The sequence below is a fragment of the Lontra canadensis genome, unplaced genomic scaffold (assembly GCF_010015895.1).
Source record: "Lontra canadensis isolate GAN:19392208 unplaced genomic scaffold, GSC_riverotter_1.0 scaffold3, whole genome shotgun sequence".
Taxonomy (NCBI): Eukaryota; Metazoa; Chordata; class Mammalia; order Carnivora; family Mustelidae; genus Lontra; species Lontra canadensis.
In genome coordinates this window covers 40,888,827-40,910,270 of record NW_022630997.1, presented here as the reverse complement: position 1 = coordinate 40,910,270, position 21,444 = coordinate 40,888,827, and the positions used below count along the sequence as shown (strand labels likewise).

The 21,444-nt window shown below is 36.8% G+C and overlaps 1 protein-coding gene across 8 annotated transcripts in view; it reads left to right on the top strand.

The window, feature by feature from the left end:
* Positions 1-21,240, top strand: part of SAMD8 (sterile alpha motif domain containing 8) — a 49,561-nt gene extending 28,321 nt beyond the window's left edge. For 5 of the 8 annotated variants that reach the window (XM_032839533.1, XM_032839523.1, XM_032839559.1 and 2 more), the window contains 4 exons: positions 8,391-8,486; positions 10,469-10,586; positions 16,238-16,388; positions 16,561-21,240. In XM_032839533.1, coding sequence (XP_032695424.1) covers positions 8,391-8,486; positions 10,469-10,586; positions 16,238-16,388; positions 16,561-16,865 — 670 coding nt within the window. In that variant the 3' untranslated portion in view covers positions 16,866-21,240. Of the gene's footprint in view, positions 1-5,933; positions 6,113-8,390; positions 8,487-10,468; positions 10,587-16,237; positions 16,389-16,560 lie in introns of those variants that run through there. The other 3 variants (XM_032839569.1, XM_032839576.1, XM_032839585.1) reach the window with 3 other exon arrangements.
* Positions 21,241-21,444: the final 204 nt, after the last annotated feature.

Below are 21,444 nucleotides of genomic sequence, written 5' to 3'. Positions count from 1 at the left end.
AGCCTGGGTGTGGGTATGGGAAAGCAGGGATTAAATTAATTGAATTCATCTAGACAGAAATGAGGTGAATTGGATGAGAATAATAGTGGGAGAGATGGTGTGAAAGAGTCAAGTTCTATTCATATATTTAGAAAGCACCGTGACAAGATTTGCTGATGGATTTGTATGTAAAGTGTAAGAAAAAGAAAAAAGTCAAGGATTACTCTTGAGATTTTTGACTTGAGCATCTGGGTTGGAGTTGCCCTTTACAGAAATGGGAAGACTATGGAAGAAGCTGAGTTGGAGAGAAAAAATAAGGATTTGGTTTTGGACATGTCAAATTTGAGATGTCTTTTACACAAGATCAGATGTCACATAAGAGACAGAAAGATGAGCTGGAGTTCAGAGAGATACAGGCTGAAATTTGGAAGTTGCCATAATAGGTAAAGCCATGATGTGAGATAAAGTGTTCTAGGGAATGAGTTTGGAAGAGGAAAGAAGATTAAAGATGGAGCCCAAGAACAGTGTAATGGAAGTCTTAGAAGTAAGGCAAAACCAGCAAAGACAACTGAAAATGTTAGGGCAGAAAGAAAGTAGTATTCTGGAAGCAAACTTAAAAAAAAAAAAAGTAAGAGGGCAGGAATAATTAACTGTGTCAAGTTCTGCTGACGGATCAAGTAAAGTGGATAATTGATGACTGGATTTAGCAAAGTGTTGGTCATCTGTGACCTTTACAAGAGTCAGTAAGAACAAAAGCTAATTGTTAGGATTCAGAAGAGAATAGGAGACTTTCTGGAACTTAGCTAAAGATATATATCCACAAATATGAAACAACATATGTACAAATTTTTTCATGTGACATTATTTGTAGTAATTGTAAAGATTAGAAAATTAAATGCTTATCCATGGAAAACTGATTGAATATACTATATTGAGAGTCTATATAGCAGAGTACTATTTAATCAAGAGTGAGGAAGATTTCTAAGAACTGATACGAACTGGTTTTAAGTGTGGGGCAAGGAAAGTATAAAATGAGTAAAACAGCTCTTGTTCCATAAACCATGGGAGTGCATAAAACCAATGAAAGCATGTCAAAAGAGTGTATGAGTCAGCTTGTAGGGGCTTGCACTGAGCAAACTGGGACAATTGGAACATCAAAAACATAATTATGGTAATGGATTCTAATATAGTGAGTAAGAGAGTCTGTGAATCATAGTGATAAAAAATGGTGGGGTGAGAGGGGATATTCTTCAAGAATAATATGAATAAACTTAGATGGACTATTTTGCAATATCCAACCTATTAATTGATTCAGGCAAGTCATCAGTTGATGCTAAAATCATTAGGTGAAAGGTCAAGGATGTTCACATAATCTGAATATATCTCACATATTATTTGATTATAGGGAGAGTAAGGTACCTTGATGATGGCATGATCTGACATGCATTGTTTTAATCAAAGAACAAATGCAGCCTTGCTGTGGGACAGAGTGACATTATGTGCATTGGATGTGATGTTCATCATCTATAATCTTGCCCCTCCCAAAATATAACCTGAATCTAATCATGAGGAAATTTTCAGACAAATCCAGAACATGGAATAGTTCTGAGGCTGAGGCTCTATATAGACTATATAACCAAGGCATAGTGGGAGAAAGGAGGAAGACTGGCCTGGAAGAAAAATGAGGATCTTATTTTTAAAGTTTACAGTTCAGTGGTTTTTAGTATATTTACAATCGTGCAACCATCACCACTAATTCCAGGACATTTTCATCACCCCAGAGAGAAATCCCTGTCCATTATCAGTCCCATTCCATTCCCTCCTCTCTCCATTCCCTGGCAACCACTAATCTATTTTCTGTATCTGTCGATTTTTCTGTTCTGGACATTTCATGTAACTGGAATTATAAAAGAAAAGGTGGCCTTTTCTTGTGATTGGCTTTTTTGTTTTGTTTTTTAAACTTTTTTTTTAAGATTTTATTTATTTATTTGACAGAGAGAGATCACAAATAGGCAGAGAGTGAAGAGAAAGCCGGCTCCCTGCCAAGCAGAGAGCCTGATGCGGGGCTCAATCCCAGGACCCTGAGATCATGACCTGAGCTGAAGGCAGAGGCTTAACCCACTGAGCCACCTAGGTGGCCCTGATTGGCTTCTTTGATTTAGCATAATGTCTTTAAGATTCATCCATACAGTAGTATGTATCAGTACTTCATTCCTCTTTATTACAGAATAATACTCCATTGTGTAGATATACTACATTTGTTTATCTGTTCATCAGTTGATGAATGGTTGTCATTTTTTGGTTACTATGAATAATGTTGCTTATTAACATGTATGTACAAAATTTTGTTTAGACCTATATGTGATTTTCAGTTTGCAATGGGGATTTGAAGCCAAATTTTGCCTTTTTGTAGTGCCTCCCACTACAAATCTTTATGCTCTTAAGCATGTAAGCTTTATTCTTAGGAGAATGGTAGCAGGTAGTGTCAGTGTTCTTCCTTATGTACTTTCAGATCTCTTTTTCATTTTCTTGCACACGGATACTCCCAACATCCAGCAAATGTGTCTCTGTTGAAGAGCTGCTTCTGAGCTCTTGAACACGTTTTATATGCTTGGAAAGAGAGGCAAACATGCTTAGGACTTTATATCCCACCAGCAACAGCCCTTAGCCAATGACTGATAAGATTGGGTATACATATTTTGTTTCTCTTCACTCTAATTGGAACAACTTTTAGGTCAGACCTATACTGTCTTTCAAATTCCACACAGGATTGAGCCATATTTAACCCTTGCTGTAGTTACTCCACAAGGCTTTGTTTAATGTCACCCTTGCCTTACTTACTTGCCTTCCTGATCTCATTTCCTCACTACACTAAGGTTTCTCTTGAGAACACACCTATTCACTTTCACACTGATCTTTGTTTCAGAGTCTGCATCTAAAGCTTATGTCAACAATCCCTAGAACTTCAGCACATTATAAATAGAAATTTAGAAGGAGAAAGGGATGCCTCTATAGGCAGGTCCACTTAACAACAGAGAGAGAGGTTAGTTGATAGCCATAATAATAACAAGGGAAGAACCAGAAGCACTATAAAAAGCAAACATAACTAAAGGAAAAACTACTCTAGTCTGGAGCTTAACCTTCGTTCCTCAGTAGTCCCTGAAGTCATTCCCATGTTCAGTGCAATAATCAGTGTTCACAATCATGACTAAATTACCAAAGAAAAGTTAGATTTTTATCCAGAAAAAAGAGGCATATCCATGTGTAATGCATTTTAGAAAACTTTGCATCAAAATAAATATGATATATTGAATAAACATTTTCTTACAACACTTCACTAAAATGACAGTAAAAGGAGATAAGGGGGAACCCTACCATCCCATGAAGGCAAAAACAGTGATAATGCTGAAAGTTTGGAAAGTAGAACGCTGAGTCCCTATTGTAAAATTGGGAATGGAAACTAGCAGTGTCCAAGAGGTGAGTTTATTTGTATTTCAGAGCTCCAGAAAAACTCTCAAAACAGGTGGCACCAGGCATCTTTCATAACCACATACAGATAAATATGGGAGAATTGGTTGAAAAGCAACTTACAAAGCTTTTAGACCTCTATTCCAACAGAAGATAGATGGAATATTCTCCAGACCAGTTAAATGTGAGGGACTCTGGGATACCATGCCCAGATGGTGTTTTCAGTATGTTTTCAAGGTGGTTACTATAAATTTACATACTGATCACTGAGACTTCTAGCTCCCTTCCTTAAGTAGCCCGACTTCCCATCCCTACTCCCACCCGGAGCCAGTTCTCTAAGCAGAAAACAGATTTCTCTCCTTAGAAAACCTGCACAAGAGAGGAGGACTCTAGATATTGTGGTAGGGGAGATATCTCTATCTCCTCAACCAGACCTCTGTTCTATCACTCTGCAGTGAAACCCACAACATGACAAGCCCAGTCTGTGCTTACAGAGCATCAAATTATTATTTTTTTTTAGTACTTCACTGTCAAGTATGAATGGTCAGTCAAGAATGACCAGACATTTAAGGAAAACAGAACAATGCAAACAGAAAAAAGCAAAGTAGGAAATACAAAATAGGGAACAGAAGAACACTTCAAAAAAAAAAATAATAAGCATGTTCTCACAGATAAGAAATGTTGCATTTTACGAGACAATAACAGTAGGCTATAAAAAAAAAATTCAGAGGAGGGGTGCCTGGGTGGCTCAGTGGGTTAAGGCCTCTGCCTTCGGCTCAGGTCATGATCTCAGGGTCCTGGGATTGAGCCCCACATTGGGCTCTCTGCTCAGCAGGGAGCCTGCTTCCCTCTCTCTCTCTCTGCCTGCCTCTCTGCCTACTTGTGATCTCTCTCTCTGTGTCAAATAAATAAAATCTTTAAAAAAAATTTTTCAGAGGAAAGAAAAGCTTTTGGAAAATAAAAAATGAAAGTAGAAATTTAAAATCCAGCAGACTAGTTGGAACACAGATTTGAAGAAATTGCCCAGTATGTAGAACAAATGAAAAGTAGTGGAGAGGTCAGTCAGTGGAGCATGCGACTCTTGATCTTGGAGTTGTGGGTTTGAGGCCCCCCATTGGGCATAGAGATTATTTTAAAAAAAAAAAAAAAAGTTAAGATCATCCAGTTGACCCAATAGCAGACAAAAACAGTAAACAAAAAGCATAGAGAAAAAGGGAAGATACTATTTAGGATGTAAGGAAATTTCCCAAATTCAAAGGATGTGGCTTTCCAGATTGAAAGGGCCCACTGAGCACTCAGTACAAGACATGGAGAATTTCAAAATACTGGATTTAGGCTGAAGATCCTAAAATCTTCTTAAGAGACAGATCAAGTAACATACAAAGATTAGAAATCCAGATAGCATCAAACTTCTTTGCAAGAGTGGAAGCTAGAAAACGAGAGCAGTTATCTTTAATTTTCTAAGAGAAAATAAGGTCTAACGTAGAATTCTCTGTCCAGGCAAACTACCAGTTAGTTATAAGGCTAGAACCAAGGAAATTTTTAAGTTTGTAAGTCTTTAAATATTGCAAACTTTCCAACCCCACATCTAACTAAAATTGCTAAAATGAGAAAAAATGTATAATACCTGATGAGAATTTAGAGCACCTCCTACTCTTTATATATTGCTGGTAGGGATGTAGAATGACAGAACTGCTTTTAAAACTGTTTGACAGTTTCTTAAAAAGCTAAACATACCCTTAACATAGGACAAAACAGTTTCACTGCTAAGTGTTTGCCTAAGAGAAATGAAAACGTATGTTCATACAAAGATGTATAGTGGTCTTTATTCAAAACCACCCAAAACGGGATATATCCAAATATCCATCAGATACCCAAAATATACATCCGCCAGTGAATGGATAAAGAAATCATAGATAAAGAGTGGATAAAGACTTACACATGAAATAACATGGGTAAATCTGAAATATATTATGATAAGTGAAAATAGCCAGATACAAAAGGTATGTAGATAAATACTGTGTGATTCTATTTATATGCCATTCTGGGAAAGGTAAACCTATATAGGACAGAAATCAGTTGAGTGGTTGCCCCACAGCTAGAAATGAGAGAGGGGATTGATTATAAAGGGGCACAGGGGAGCTTTTTGGAGTGATGAAAATATTATATATCTTTATTGTGGTGGCGGTTATATGACTGAATGTCAAAACTCATTGAACTGTACACCCGACAGAGATGATTCTCTTCTGGTTGTTAATTAAGCCTCATTAAAATTAACATTAAAAACAAGTTAAGGGGGTGCCTGTGTGGCTCGGTCATTTGAGCATCCCGACTGCTGGCTTTTGCTTATGTCATGATCTCAGGGTTGTGAGGGAACACTGCATGAGGCTCTAAACTGGGTGCAGAGCCTCCTTAAGATTCTCTCTCTGCCCACCCCTTAAAAACAACAACAACAACCAAGTTTATCCTTTGCCTGTGTTTCTTAGAAAATGACTGGAGGAAACACATCATCAAGACTAAGGAGTAAATTGAAAAAGAGGAGAACATGGATTCAGGAGCCAAAGAATCTAATACAGAAAAGGTGAATTTCCAAGATGAAGGTCAAGTTTTATTTCAAAAAAGAGCCATACAGGAGGATTAGAAAATGCAACCATACTAAATTGGGGGGGGAGGGAGGAGAGGAGCTCTAGAAGAAATTTCCCCAAAAGAAAAAATTGAATTTGATAGAATAGTTTGAAGATGAATGGTGATAGGCATACAAGAAACAGAGCAAAAAAAAAAAAAAAAAAGTTGTATTTTAGCTCTAGAGAGTTCTAAGAATTTCTGCTATAAGAAAGGGATTATTCGGGGCGCCTGGGTGGCTCAGTGGGTTAAGCCTCTGCCTTCGGCTCAGGTCATGATCCCAGTGTCCTGGGATCGAGCCCCACATAGGGCTCTCTGCTCGGCGGGGAGCCTGCTTCCTCCTCTCTCCTCTCTGCCTGCCTGCCTCTCTGCCTGCTTGTGATCTCTGTCAAATAAATAAAATCTTTTTTTTTTAAATAAATAAATAAATAAATAAAAGAAAGGGATTATTCTCTACTGACTCAGCTGTAAATGATATTTACAAACTTACGTTAAGTAAAAGCCAAAAAAAATTTTTTTAAAAGATTTGTATTTATTTTATTTGACAGAGATCACAAGTAGGCAGAGGCAGGCAGAGAGAGGGGAAGGGAAGCAGGCTCCCTGCTGAGCAGAGAGCCCGATGTGGGGCTCCATCCCAGGACCCTGGGATCACGACCTGAGCTGAAGGCAGAGGCTTTAACCCACTGAGCCACCTGGGTGTCCCGCAAAATTTATTTTTAAAAAAATTGTGGAACAATACCGAGAATAGGGAAGAGAAAATGGGAGTGGGTGGTAGGAGGGGGGCTAACTAAAATATACAATGCTAAATAAGACACGAGAGTGAAAGTGATTACCTCTGGGGAGTAAGAATTAGGTAGGGGGTGGGACAGAAAACTTAATCTCATCCTAAACATTGTAAAACTGTTTTACATACACACACACACACACACACGCGCGCGCGCGCACGCACGCACATATTTTTGGACATGCATGTATATGTATAGGTACAAATATGGTTTTTTAAAATGTTCATTTTAAATGTTTATATAATTAAAAGTCACTTAAAGGAATCTTTCTTTTAAAGATGTATTTTTTTGAGGGGGGAGGAGCAGAGGGAGAAAGAGAGAGAAAATCTCAAGCAAAGTCCATGTTAAGCACAGAGCCCGATACCATGACCATGACCATGACCATGACCTGAGTTGAAACCAAGAGTCAGATGCTCAACTGACTGAGCCACCAAGGCACCTCAGGAATCTTTCTTTTATCTGAAAATGTCTGATGTATGAAATAACCCATTCCCCAGTAATGCCAGATAAATAAGGCCATAATAGATTAAAAATACAGTCTTTTTTCTGAGGTAACAAATAAAAGGTAAGTCCCTGACTAAAGATGATTGACTCTCTTCACTTACTCTGAAAAAGGTTTGCAGTAGACTATTAATATCTTTCATTCAGATTTCATGTTTTCTTTTTAACAAATACCTTTATTTTCTTATAAAATGAACACATTATTGTATAAGAATTCTTAGTGGAAATGTACAAAGAATAAAAATAAGACAATAATCCTACCAGATGACCTGTTTGCACTAACTCATTTTCACATTTACCCTATTCCTTCCTGTGTTGTCTTTTTCTCCTCCTCCTCCTCTTTTTATGTATGTATTTATTTATTAAGATTTTATTTCTAAGTAATCTCTATACCCAGTCTGGGGCTAAGACTTAAAACCCTGAGATCAAGAGTCACATGTTCCACTGACTGAGCCTGCCAGGTGCCCTCTCTCTTTTTAAATTTAGAAATGTGACATATACTTCACTAATGAATAATCACGGGAGCTGTGGATTTGGTGAAGAAAGAGAAATCAGTTGAAAAGAGAGAAGAAAACAGGGATATAAAACAAAGGAGGGCACAGAGAAATAAAGGAGTAAAACCAAACAAAAACTCTGTTGCCTCTAAAACAAAACCAAATTTGTTATAAGAAAAAAAAAAAAAGAGTCAAGTTCAAGCCCTGATTCTTCAGTTAGCACATCATGCATGAAGTGAAACTTTTCCCATTGATGTTGTGGACAATTCTGTATCCAGGTCTACCATGCTACAGAGAAGAAGAAAAGGGTTTTTAACCTCTTCACAGAGAACCATTAATTGGGAATCACAGACAGCAAAGAGGTTTTGGTAAATGGAATACTTCATGAAACAGGTTTTTTCCCCCCAGTTTCTTTGAGTACCATCTCCTAAAAGAGATAAAAGTTAATAGGAAGCAATTAGAAGAGTATCTTATTGCAAAGGGTGTCAATTACATACATACACTTCTTGTCAGTCCAAAATGTAATTTTTTTCTGTTCCAGTGTTCCTAGAATCCCATGGGCCTTTGCCATGACAGAAGTATGTGGCATGATTTTGTGCTATATTTGGCTCCTGGTTCTTCTTCTTCACAAACACAGGTACTTCAGTTATGCCATTAAAAGACAAAATATTTTGACTGTCTTGGATAAAGTTCATCAAACCTTGTTTCTCCCTTTGTAGTTTCCTTGTTAATTTCCTTTATTCGTTATGAAAAATGCCTCGGGTTTGATCAACAAGAAAGTCACTGTGAGGTAATACCTACATATTTAGTAGTATTCTGAATATATTCTGCAGGCAAAGATCAGAGATGGTGATGTTCAGTCATGAGCCAACCGCTGATAGTCTAGCTGTCACTTTCTTTGAAAACAAATCAGAAGTGTTTTTGTGGAAGAATAGAAACTCCTCCAAGGACAGTCTTTGGTCATGGACAATGTTTGAATGAAAGAAATTCTCTGCTTGGAGGAGGCCTATTAGAAAAGAGATTATTTTGCATACCATGTACATCTAGTCAGTGTGGTTTGCTTAAGATGATACAGGAAATTGCTGAATAGGGAAAGGGTTTCTTTGGCACTTTCACTAAGAAATATAAAGGAGAGAATTTTTTTATTAAAATGAAGTGTAAGGGGAAGCTTCTTTTCTACTTTAATGCAGGGAAATTACTTGATTTAAGTAAAAAGTAAGGCATAATGAAAAAATTTTACAAACTATGTAGCTTATAGATCTGGTTTCCATTGTCTGTGGACACTGATGAAGAACAGGGACACTTTTTTGAATTTTTTATCCTCCTTCTCACCAGGAAGGATTTGAGGTAAACCAGTGATGGGCTTTAGGTCCTAAGCAGCAGTTATTTCATTGCTTTGATGGTGGAAAGAAAGGTTGATCATTGCTATTGTCAAACTGGTAGGCTGTCATTTGCTTCGTTTCCCATTTTCCAGCAATATTTTTTAACTCTGGATTGCTTAAAAACAGAGGTGGTTTAAAAACGTGTAATATCACTGCTGCTTTGTGGTTTAACTTTGGCTCACAAGATCCTATGAATTTGAATTTTCCACTCTTCAAAACAAGAAAGAATTTACCATACAGGAAATTTTGGTAGGTTTAGCAAAGCACTTAATTGCAAGTTTTGGTGTTTAATTGGTCAAAGAAAGTGTTTCTCTCCAATGTTTGGCCTTTGTACTGCTTTCATTAGAATCACCTCGCTTTTGTTAAAATGTGGTTTCCTAGGTTCCATCCCAAGTGTACACACTAAAATTTGAGATCTCTTGTGTTCATTGCTTCCTTGAGGGTGAGAAGAGCATTTTGAAAACATGTAAATCATAGTCCCTGTGCTTAAGATTATTATAATCTGTTTTGGTTTGGACATTTAAAAAAATAATATGACAGCACAAGTGATATCACAATGCAGTTCAAAATTTTTGCTAGGTATACTTAATATAAAACTTAGTATTTAAAAACTTAGTATTTTTATACTTTAAGTTTTAAAAAGTTAGAGAATGTTTAAGATAGCTACTATCAGTAACCAATTTATAATTTTATTATTCAGCAAAAATTCCCTAAAATCCTGTTTAATTTTACCTCTCATAAAGTAAATAATTAATGAACAATATATGAATAACAGCATTAACTTTAAGGTAAGAGTCAGGGTAGGTACTAGTCCTTCTTTTCCTGGATAGTTCCTTTACTTTCTCTTAGCCATATCTTATCAATGAAACGATGCTCTTAGGTGAGCACTGTCTAACATGGCAGATACTAACCGCAGGTGGCTACTTAAATTAATGAAAATGAAATGAAGTCAAAATTTACCTCCTTGAATGTATTAGTCACATTTCAAGTGCTCAAGAGCCACATGTAGATAACCTTATTGGGCAGTGCAGTTATAGAACATTTCTGTCATTACAGAAAGTTCTGTTGGACAGTGATATTTCAGATCTAAGATTTCTTTAAGATTTCTGTCTTCTTCAAAGAATCTAGTTCTGGTAGTTTTCCTTCCTGCTCTCCCTTTAAGTAAACACTTGATTCCTGGAGATTTTTGGTTTGCTTTCTTCTGATCTTTCTCTCTTTTTGGTCACTCTGTTCACAGGTCAATACTTCTCCGAAGGCTCTGTAGTCTGATGGGCACGGTATTCTTGCTTCGCTGCTTTACCATGTTTGTGACCTCCCTCTCCGTGCCAGGACAGCACCTGCAGTGTACTGGAAAGGTAGCCTGCTACCTTCTTTATCATTCTTTCTTATTCTTGGTGGGTCTATGACACCATATTTGTAACAGGGCTGAAACTTTGCTTTTAGTGTTAAAATGCTTTTTAGGGGCGCATGCGTGGCTCATTTGGCTAAGTGTCCAACTCTTGATTTCAGCTCATGTTATGATCTCAGGGCTGTGAGTTTGAGCCTCCAGCATCAGCTTATGCTGGCCATGGAGCCTGCTTAAGATTGTCTCTCTTCCTCTCTCTCTGCCTGTCTCTCCTTTATAAAGAATAAATAAATAAATAAATAAATAAATAAATAGATAAAATGTTTAAAATGTCCTTTTTAGTATTTTTAATATCTGTAATAAACCTCTAGAAATAATTTGGTAGAAACCTTAAGCCAGAATCTACCTCCTTGTTACATATGTCCATTGATACTGGTTCTTTGCTGTGGAGCTATGGAAAACAAGTTTCAATTATCATTTTCCCTTTCCCACCATCCTGAGCATCTTTAGTTCCTCATATTGATGTGGAAATTTCAGGTTCAGAGCAAAGAAAGAATTCTTGAGACATCTTCGCTGCAAAAAGGTGGTTTTATTAAAACACAGGGACAGGACCCATGAGCAGAGAGATCTGCACTGGGGTTGTCACAGGTGACTGACTGATTATAACTTTCAAATTGAAAAGGGCTTAGGGACTAGCATTAAGTCTCTAGGGAATTGTGGAAACAAGGTTTCCAGGGCCTTGAGGGGGCTAGCTATTGTTAGGACAAGGTCATTTATTACTGACTAGTAAAACCTTAGTCATGACACCCTTCAGATGTATATCAGGGGTCCATTATCTTGGAGGATGGGTACTGCCATATCTTGGGGATAGAGATAAAGGAAGTTTCCAAAGGAATTTTTTTTTTTTTTAATTTATTTGACAGACAGAGATCACAAGTAGTCAGAGAGGCAGGCAGAGAGAGAGAGAGGAAGAAGCAGGCTTCCCGCTAAGCAGAGAGCCCGATGCAGGGCTCTATCCCAGGACCCTGGGATCATGACCTAAGCCGAAGGCAGAGGCTTTAACCCACTGAGCCACCCAGGCGCCCCTCCGAAGGAATTTTTATATGTTAAAGGAGACTTATAGGATCTTGGAGGTCAGGATAATGTTAAGCTAAAATTGCCTTTTGCCCTTAGCAAAGTATTAACATCGAGGCCCCTGAGTTCCTGGAGGAGAGTCATTCTGCATGGCTCAAGGACTTGTCAGTGGGCTGTAAGTTGTAAGGAAATTTAATTTTTATTTTTTAAAAACCTGAAAATCACCTGTACTTTACATACAGAATTGGCCTTCGTGACTCATTAAATTTGGACAAAAGAATTTATTATCCTATTTCTCTAAGCCTCCGTGCTTTAGTTATTTATTGCCAAATACTCAGATATCTGTGTAGGCACCTTTGTTGTTATTTTAATATTGTTTGTATATGTGTAAAACAAAATTATGTGTCAGCTCTTCTGTTACGATATAAATAGCTGAAAGCCAACAAGGAAGATTAAGTGGCCAGAGGATCACTAAAACTACAGCCCCGAGCGGAAGGGTGACAAAACTTTCTCTGGGTGTTAGGAGACTGACCAGTAAGCAAAGGAGAAGGGTTAATATGACACTTAGGTTTTATTGTGAAGACCGTGTTTTATTTTTCTGAAAATATATAAATTAAAAAGTAAAAACATCATTCCCTCTTCTTTCACCCATCCCATAAATAATCCTGTTAACAGTTGGGTATATAGCCACATAGACTTCTTTTTTTTTTTTTTAAAGATTTTATTTGAGGGATTTCTGAGTGGCTCAGTTGGTTAAGCATCTGCTTTTGGCTCAGGTCACGATCCCAGGCTCCTAGGTTTGAGTCCCACATCAGGAAGCCTGTGTCTCCCTCTGCTTGTGCTTTCTCTCACTCTCTCTCTGACAAATAAGTAAATAAAATCTTTAAAAAAATATATTTTATTTGAGAGAGAGAGCACAAGCAAGGAGGAGGGTCACGGGGAGAGGGAAAGGCAGACTCCCGGCTGAGCAGGGAACCCAGTGCAGGTCTGGATCCCAGGACCCTGACCAAGATCATGACGTGAGTCAAAGGCAGCCACCCAACTGACTGAGCCACCCAGGCACCCCCACATAGACTGTTTTTAAGCATACGCACACATTCATATAAGTTTATATAGTAGATACTTTTTAAATAAAAGATAAGATTATATTATAGATATTGTTCTTCGGTTTATATTTTATTTAATAGTATGTTGTTTACTTTTTTCCTAAAGAAATATATATGGCTATATTTCATCTTTTTTTTTTCTTAAGATTTTATTTATTTATTTGACAGAGATCACAAGTAGGCAGAGAGGCAAGCAGAGAGAGAGGCGGGGCGGGTGGGGAAGCAGGCTTGCCACTGAGCAGAGAGCCTGATGTGGGGCTCTATCCCAGGACCCTGGGATCATGACCGGAGCCGAAGGCAGAGGCTTTAACCCACTGAGCCTCCCAGGCACCCCTATATTTCATCTTTTTAATAGCTGCAGTGTCCATTGTATGATTTACCAGTTTCCAAATTATGTACATTTATGTTTTTTCCAAATCTTAATATTTATAAATCATGCTATCATAAATGTTCTTGTGCATTTATGCATTTTCTGTTATTTAATCACCTACTTAAGATAAATTCCTGGAAGTAGAATTATGAAATCAAAGAATATGTACATTAAATACATACTGCACAGATGTCCAGCAGAAAAAGCAAATTTATCACTACTACCAGTACTATATTCATGTCAGTTTTCCCACTCCTGTGCCAGCACTACTTAACTATCAATTATTGGAGTCATTGCCATTCTGATTCATGAAAGATGGTGATATGAGACTTTTACAGTTTTATGTTTTAAAGGTTAATATTTATTTCTTAGAGAGCATGAGCGGGGGAGGGGCTGAGGGAGAGGGAGAGAGAGCTAAAGAGAGAAAGAGAGAAGCAGACTACCTGCTGGGCAGGGAGCCCACCTCTGGGCTTGATCCCAGGACCCTGAGATCATGAGCTTAGGCGAAGGTCCACGCTTACGCCACTGAGCCACCCAGGTGCCCCTACAGTCTTAATGTTTTATATTTCTTATATAAATTTCTTATATATATAAATTTCTTATGTATAAATTTCTTAATATTTGAATTTATTTCTGCACATGATGTGAAGTAGAGATAGAGCAGTTTTCCTCGGGTAGTATGGTAATTGATTAGAAGATATTTTAAAGAATAAAAATATAAGCTTATTATACTGAAAAGAGAATTTTCTGTAGCAGAGGGATTTAATTGTGGGTTAACCACTAAAGAGAATGTTATATGTGCATTGGGCTATAATGTGTGCTACAAAAATAAATTAGATACCATTCCTCTACAGTATGGATAGCCCTCTTTCTGTCTCTGATGACTGTGTTTCATTATCAGTTAGTTATATATGGATATTTCTATTCAAATCTGCCCTAAATACTGTTAATTTTTTTTACATTATAATATAACCTACTTATTGACCTGTATCATTTGTAGCAGTTGTTAAAAATAGAAAGTTAAGGTGATAGTAACTAACAATCAAGTCCCTTACAGTAAACTCCATCGGGTATTTTGATTGAAATAAAGTAATTGCTTGAAATCTCATTCCCAGAAGTGGGAGGTTTAGGGACAAAACCAAGAACCTACCTGTTTTTGAAATGTAACAATGGACCCACTTTTCTTAAGGAAAGAAAATACGGAATATTTAGGACATTTAAAATTGGAAGGGATAAGGAGACTGGGTATCTGAGCAATGATTGTTTTCCTTTGACTGGCATCACTTGCTTCCTGCCCTTGTCTGAGAGATATTTTCCTAGCAGTCTCTGTTCTTCACTGATTTTTTATTTTCACAAGAGTACCATATCCAGCCCTGTTCTCATTAGAGCTCTTAGAAGAACCAAACTATGTGTATTTTAGTAACCTCTCTTCTCTTTTCTCTAATAATAAATCCCTTTTCCTGTCCTGCCCTTCACTAAGGCAGAAAGGGAAAGCTAGGTAGTACATAATCAGCAAGTGAGATTTCTAATGAAATTGTGTTATGAGGTTGTTTCTGTTATTAATTAGCCATAGTAGAATCTTCAAAACGTAGGCCTTTAGGGGCGCCTGGGTGGCTCAGTGGGTTAAAGCCTCTGCCTTTGGCTCGGGTCATGATCCCGGGGTCCTGGGTCCTGGGATCGAACCCCACATCAGGCTTTCTGCTCAGCAGGGAGCCTGCTTCCTCCTTTCTCTCTCTCTGCCTGCTTGTGATCTGTGTAAATAAAATCTTAAAAATAAATAAATAAATAAGATAACACATAGACCTTTTTGTTTGTTTGTTTGATTGTTTGTTTTGTAAGGTTATTTTCTTTAAAGCTCTAATTGACTTTATTGAATGATTCATGAATTGGGTAGCACCCCAACTAGGAAGTAGAGAGGCCCTCTAAGACATAGGACTTCAGAATTGGACTTCCTGGATTCACATCTTGGTTATGTTACTTACCAGCTGTGTGACCTCTCTAAACCAGTTTCCTCAGCTGCATAATTGAATCACTTCATAGGATTGTTGTGGAAATTAAATACAGTAATACATAAAGCACTTAGCAGCATGTCTTTCACATAGTAAATGCATGTAAAATTTTAGGAATTGTTTGTACGGTTACTGTGTGTTAAATGTTTGCTTTTTTTTTTTTTTTTTTTTTTTTTTGAAGGACCATTACTCAAACTCTTCCTCCAAATGGATGGCTTTTTTTAAGCTTATATATGGGAGTTGGCATTGGGTTTGGCTGTTAATAGGAAATTCAAGATGGCATGGTTTAATAAATAGTGGTTTATTCTGCCTCATAAGAGAAATCTGAAATTAGGTCATGTGTACCCATATGGACTTACCAAAAACCCATTATTCTTCTGTCTTTATCCTCTCCTATCCTAACATTTCTGTATGGAGTTCTCAAAAACCCATGATTCTTCTTTGTACTTTCCTGTCCTCACACTTAGCTTGCATCCTCAAGGCCACTTAGTAGTCCAAGATGGCTGCTAGAGCTTCAACTATCATGTCTGAGTTGTAGGCTCAAAGAAGGAAAGGTTTTGAAAAAGACTTCCTCCTAGTTGTTGTCTCTTTCCTTTTTAAGTAGCCTTCCCACAACTCTTTTACACTTTTATTTACATCTTATTGTATAGAGCTTAGTCACAAAACCACACCTGCAAGGGAGGCTAGGAAATGCAGTGTTTTGGTTGAGTTCATCGCTATGCAAATAAAGTAGACATTCTGTTACCAGTGAAGAAGGAAGGAATAGATACTGTCATAGCCTCTTTCTTACTGGCAAGAACAACCAGCAAATACTACCGCATTATTGGATGAAAAACTTGAAAATATTTTGTGTAATAGTGACCTTTTCATTGTAAAGGAACTCTTAGAGAAATTTGAATTACATAGATTTCGTGTAATTACCAGAATATTTCTGACCACACTTTCTTGATGTCTGGAATGAATTAATTAGACTGGGAGTCTGGTTGCATTTGTTCAGATCTTATTCCTAAGTCATTCAGCATTTGAATTTCAATGTGAGGGATGTTTGGAAGCCCCTACCTCTCTAGGCATTAGAAGCACTAATTTGTAGCTTTTTTTATAGATATATGGCAGTGTATGGGAGAAACTACACCGGGCCTTTGCCATTTGGAGTGGCTTTGGTATGACCCTAACTGGTGTTCACACCTGTGGAGATTACATGTTCAGTGGCCACACAGTCGTCCTAACTATGCTGAATTTCTTTGTCACTGAATGTAAGTATCTCTTTAGTGCTTCCATGCATTAGATGACTGGCTCCAGAGTAGGCTGTGGGAAGGGTGTCAAGTTCTATGAAGAATGAAAGTAGCAGACTGACTTAAGAAACATGTGACTTAGAAGCATTGGAAAGAATGTGGTTTTAAAATGACCTTTCTGTCCTTTTCCCAGATACACCAAGAAGCTGGAATTTCTTACATACTTTATCCTGGGTTCTCAACCTCTTTGGAATCTTCTTCATTTTGGCTGCTCATGAACATTATTCCATTGATGTGTTTATTGCCTTTTATATCACGACAAGACTCTTTTTGTACTATCATACTCTAGCCAATACCAGAGCATATCAGCAGAGTAGGAGAGCAAGAATTTGGTTTCCTATGTTTTCTTTTTTTGAATGCAATGTGAATGGTACAGTACCTAATGAATATTGTTGGCCATTTTCAAAACCAGCAATAATGAAAAGATTGATTGGCTAAAGTCTATCTTTGTAATGGGTTCATGGTTAAATATGCAGTAGTTGTTGAAAGTGAATAACGTTTGCTTTCTCCCCCTAAGCTGTTCCCAGATGCCTTGCATTTTGGCTTATATGTTGACAAAGTGAAGTCCCATGTTCTGAGCAAGGCTATGATTGTAGAAATCAAGAAAGAGCAATCAAGAGTCCTTACATATCCGTGTGAGTAGGAAGCTTAAGTAGATGTTTCTGACCCTTCTCTTTCGGCAGACTTAATGTTGTAATTGAAGTCAGGCTGTTACCCTCACCTGTTGAGAACTTGCTTATTGAATTTAAGTAATTTGGTGATTGAATGTGTTTTTTTAAATTTTCTAACTTCATTAGGACTCTAGTCAAGAAATAATTTTTTTTAGGTCCTTATTATCTTCAAAGGAAAAACCCCTACCAAATGAGCAGTACTTGTTCTTTGAACTAATCTCTGTCTTTTTAAAAAATGCAACTCTAGAAAGTGATCTGTGTCACTAACAAATAATTTCTGCCTTCTGAACCATCTTTAAGAAAAGCATACTGAACATACCGGGATGCCTGAAACAAGACGAGAATGGAAGGGGCCATACATGAGGTGACAAAAGTACAAATAGAGTACTGGCATTTTTCACCAAAGATGCAACAAAAGATGCAGTTCCTCTTTTTTTCTGAGGGTTCAGTATGACTGTCATTAAGTGTTTATGAGGGAAAAATGGCTGCATCCATAAAAATAAAATCGGCTTAATTTTAGTGAGATAGGTACCTGGAACAACTTTGTGCTATAGTTGTTATTTAGACATATGAGAGCCCAATTTTATGCCTTTAAATGATGTTACTTAATGAGCAAAATAGTGGAGTGTGTTACCAAATGTTAGATAAAGTTCTTATGTCCATAAGTAGGGAGGTATGCATGCAAAGAATATTTTTTCTGTTTTTGAGAAGAAATTTATAATGGTTGCAGGCATAATACAACTTTTTGGTTTTTGAAGTTTGTCATTCTTGGCCATCAGAAGTAAACAGTCTCAGATATATTCGGATGTGGAAAAAAGGTTTTGTTGTTTTTCTTTTTTAAGTACAATTGTGTACATACATTCTTTCTACTTAGTCTTAATTTGGCCGTCAGGAAGTGATATAGTTAGTTGCCGTTTACAACACTAGAAATTTAGTACCTTAAGTAATTTGACCTTTGCGGTAACATTTGTCACTTTACTTTTAATGATTCTGGTTAGTAGTTATGACAGTAGAATGGTTATGGAATTGGCTTTTGAGCCCCAACTGATTGAGCTTAGCTACTTGGAATATTAATTGCGTAATTTTTACATTCCATTTTAAAGCAAGGAGTTAGAAAAAGTGCTGGCATATTGAGGTCTAAAATTAAGCCACTTAGCAGAGACCCACTCCTACTAATGTGGGTGAAATATTTTATTTTTGCACTTTAAGTCATATTCCCACCCCTGTATAAGCTACAGAGGAGCCTGAATGGATTGGGCAGGAGAAGAATATTATGCAAACAAATTCCAGCCAGTGCTGAATGACCTCAATTTGAGTCTGCTCTGAATATTTTTTTTTTTTTTACCTGAGAAATGGCACAAGGCAATTCAAGTTTTATTATGCTTGTAAATCTCAAACTTCAGAATCTTATAATATCTTAAATTATTGATTCTAATACATGCCTGGGACAAAAATGTCAAGATTTCATCTAAGGAAACTGCATGATCATGAAGGGTGAGGGATGTTTCCTATACTACTTAAAGTACTTTGACCCTTGAGGTCAAAGCCGTGTAACTGCCATTCTTTCCAAGTGACAGAGCAAGACCATATTTAGCTAGGGAGGTTTGAGTATTGGCTTTTGGAAAAATGTTCGAAAAAAATCTGTGGCAACATTAAGTCAGGAATGTTAGATAGCTGCTTAATGGTAAACTTCCTAACATCAGTCTTCTTTCCTTCATATGGATTCTATTCTAGAACAAAATAGAAAAAAAATTGCAAGTAACTTTTCAGAGCTGTTGACATCGAGAGTGCCTAACAGCAGACTGCAATGAGGATTGTAAAATAAGTTTTCAGCCTCGCATTTATCATATCTGATTTGAGGAAAAGGTAAGCTAGATTTATAATTTATTGTTATAACTAATACAAGGCAGTGTTTACATAAATTCATCATCTCCAAGTCTCTTGGAAAGTGTTGATACAAAATTCTTTTCCATTTCTTTTTTTGATATGAAACCTGTATTTTAGTTGTTTTTTTTTGTTTTGTTTTGTTTTGTCCAGAAATTTCCAGATTTTGTCTTTATATTTTTTTTTCTTGTTAAAATGTAAACCATTGGAAGGGTGGTATTTATATTCACATTTTGGGGGTGAATGGGCCTAGGTGGAGAAGCTACATACGTATTTTTTTATCCTTTCTACAGTTGAAGACTTAGGAGAGGCTTATATTCTTAAATACTGAGACCTTAGTATAGAAGGAACCAAGAAGGTTTTTGGTTTGGGGATACAAACTGGAAGTTACATTGAAAGTCCTTGATGACTTTCTCTATAATTCTGGTGGCAGTGTAGCCTTTTTTTTTTCTTTGCTTTTTCTTTCCTTTTTTTTTTTTTTTTTAATGTCTATGCAGGGCATTGTTACTGAAGGGTATTGAAGTTCATAGGGAGTAAGGAGGTTTTGAAGACAGCAAGTAAGCTATTATCACTGAATAATTTGGGAGAAACTTTTTGGCTATGCTGCAGAATTTTCAAATGGCTATCCTCTCCATCGTTCTCAGTGGCCAGAATTGCTAGAGTAAAAATACAACTTCCACATGCTGGGTCTGTTTTTCAGTTGTTACTGTTTTTTTTAATCAGAAAGCAGTGAGAGTAGCCTTAGAACCAGTCAGCTAAAGAAATGTGGGCTGTTCACGAGAAAGAATCCATTGACTGAAGACCTACTGGTTTTATAACTCTGACACCGCAAGTGGTGTTCTTTCTTGCCCTGTACTTGCTGAAGTATTGTTATTTAGAATTCCAAAAATCTTATAATTTACAAACAGAGAACAGAGAAGCCAAACCCTTTTATAGTTCCTATGAAACAGTCTGTTTTAGAGACATCTGTTTGGAAAGTGTTATTTATATATTCAAAGTCATATTCGTAACACTAACTTGCTTGGAGTGTATTCCGCAAAAGGCATTTTCATCATGAGTTTTATAGTAAACATTTTTTAAACATTCTTGGTCCAAAATGCTTGAGAACGTTAACCATATTCTTGTTTTAAACTCTGTGATCTAATAAATTTAATTCTTTGATAGTCTTTTTGTAGACTTAAGTTATCCCTTACTAAGAGTAACTAGCAGTAATAGTCATGTGTCAGTTCTTTAAGGTATTCAGGCATTTGAGACAAGAAAGTTCTCTTTTAGAATAGTCCAATAGCTTTCTTAAACAGTGTTGGTTTCTTTTAGATAGTTTCAAAGCCAACAAAGCATGTCAGTTTCAATACCGTCTTCACTTGGCAGTTAAGATGGTTTGCATTTGTAGAAAGTGCAGCCTGAATTAGCCCTACACCTCTGTAGAGACTTGTTAGTAACATCAGAAGTCGGGCGGCTTCAGGTGATCAGTGAGAAAGGAAAGAGGTTGAGGGTTTTTCCCTCTTTGTGTTTGAGTGACTCTGAATGACTGAAATTACTGTGAAAGTAGGTTTTGGTCTCCCCTCTCACCTACTGCTCACACCCAGTGAATGCCACCAATTTCAGGTAACTAAAATGTGGCCTATTACTTTACATCAAGTTCAATAAAAGTATCTATGAAATCTGTAAACCATAATTCAGCGACCAGTAAGGTTGGTTTTAGAATATGTTCTACTCTAAATTAGCCAAGAGACTTTTTATTCAGTGTATTCCATATTTAAGCATAAGGAAGATTTGTGCCTGATAGGAAGGGAGAGGGAATACTATGATAATCTCATTATTTCAGGTCTGTTTCAATATGAACTACTGAGTTGTCTGAATGGTAGCCAGGCCATGTTATTAATGTCATCTTAAAAATGCTTAATTTTAATAATTTTTTATTCAGAGAATCTATGGATTATTAGGACAATTGAAGTATTTCTGATATGGAACAAAGGAAGTGGAAACTGGTACTTAGTCGGGGAAGCAAAATTAGCTTGGACTAAAGTGGGCATGTTTTGTTTTAAGAACTCTACCTAAATGTAACTCTGTCCACAGAGAAACTAGTATTACTTGAAGATGTGAATGTTCCTGTGGTAGCCATACCTTGAAGCACAGTGTTGTATATAAGTAAATATCTTGATTCTAAATTAAATCCAGATTTAACTAATAAATTATTTTATATCTTTGTTGTATTAAAATGTTTAAAAACACTAAAAATAAAACATTTGAAAGTTGAATTGCAGTCTCTTATTTGAATGTCTTTGCATTACTAATGCAGCTTGTCTATTTTTTTTACAGTAAATTTTTATTTTTGCAAATGATTGGGCCCAGCAACTTTAAATTTTAATATAGTATCTAGTTCCTGGCTCTTACTAATGCTTAGTTGTCTCTTAAATAAGCCATTTGCCCTTTCTCCTTTCTTTTGTGTAAACTAGGAAAGA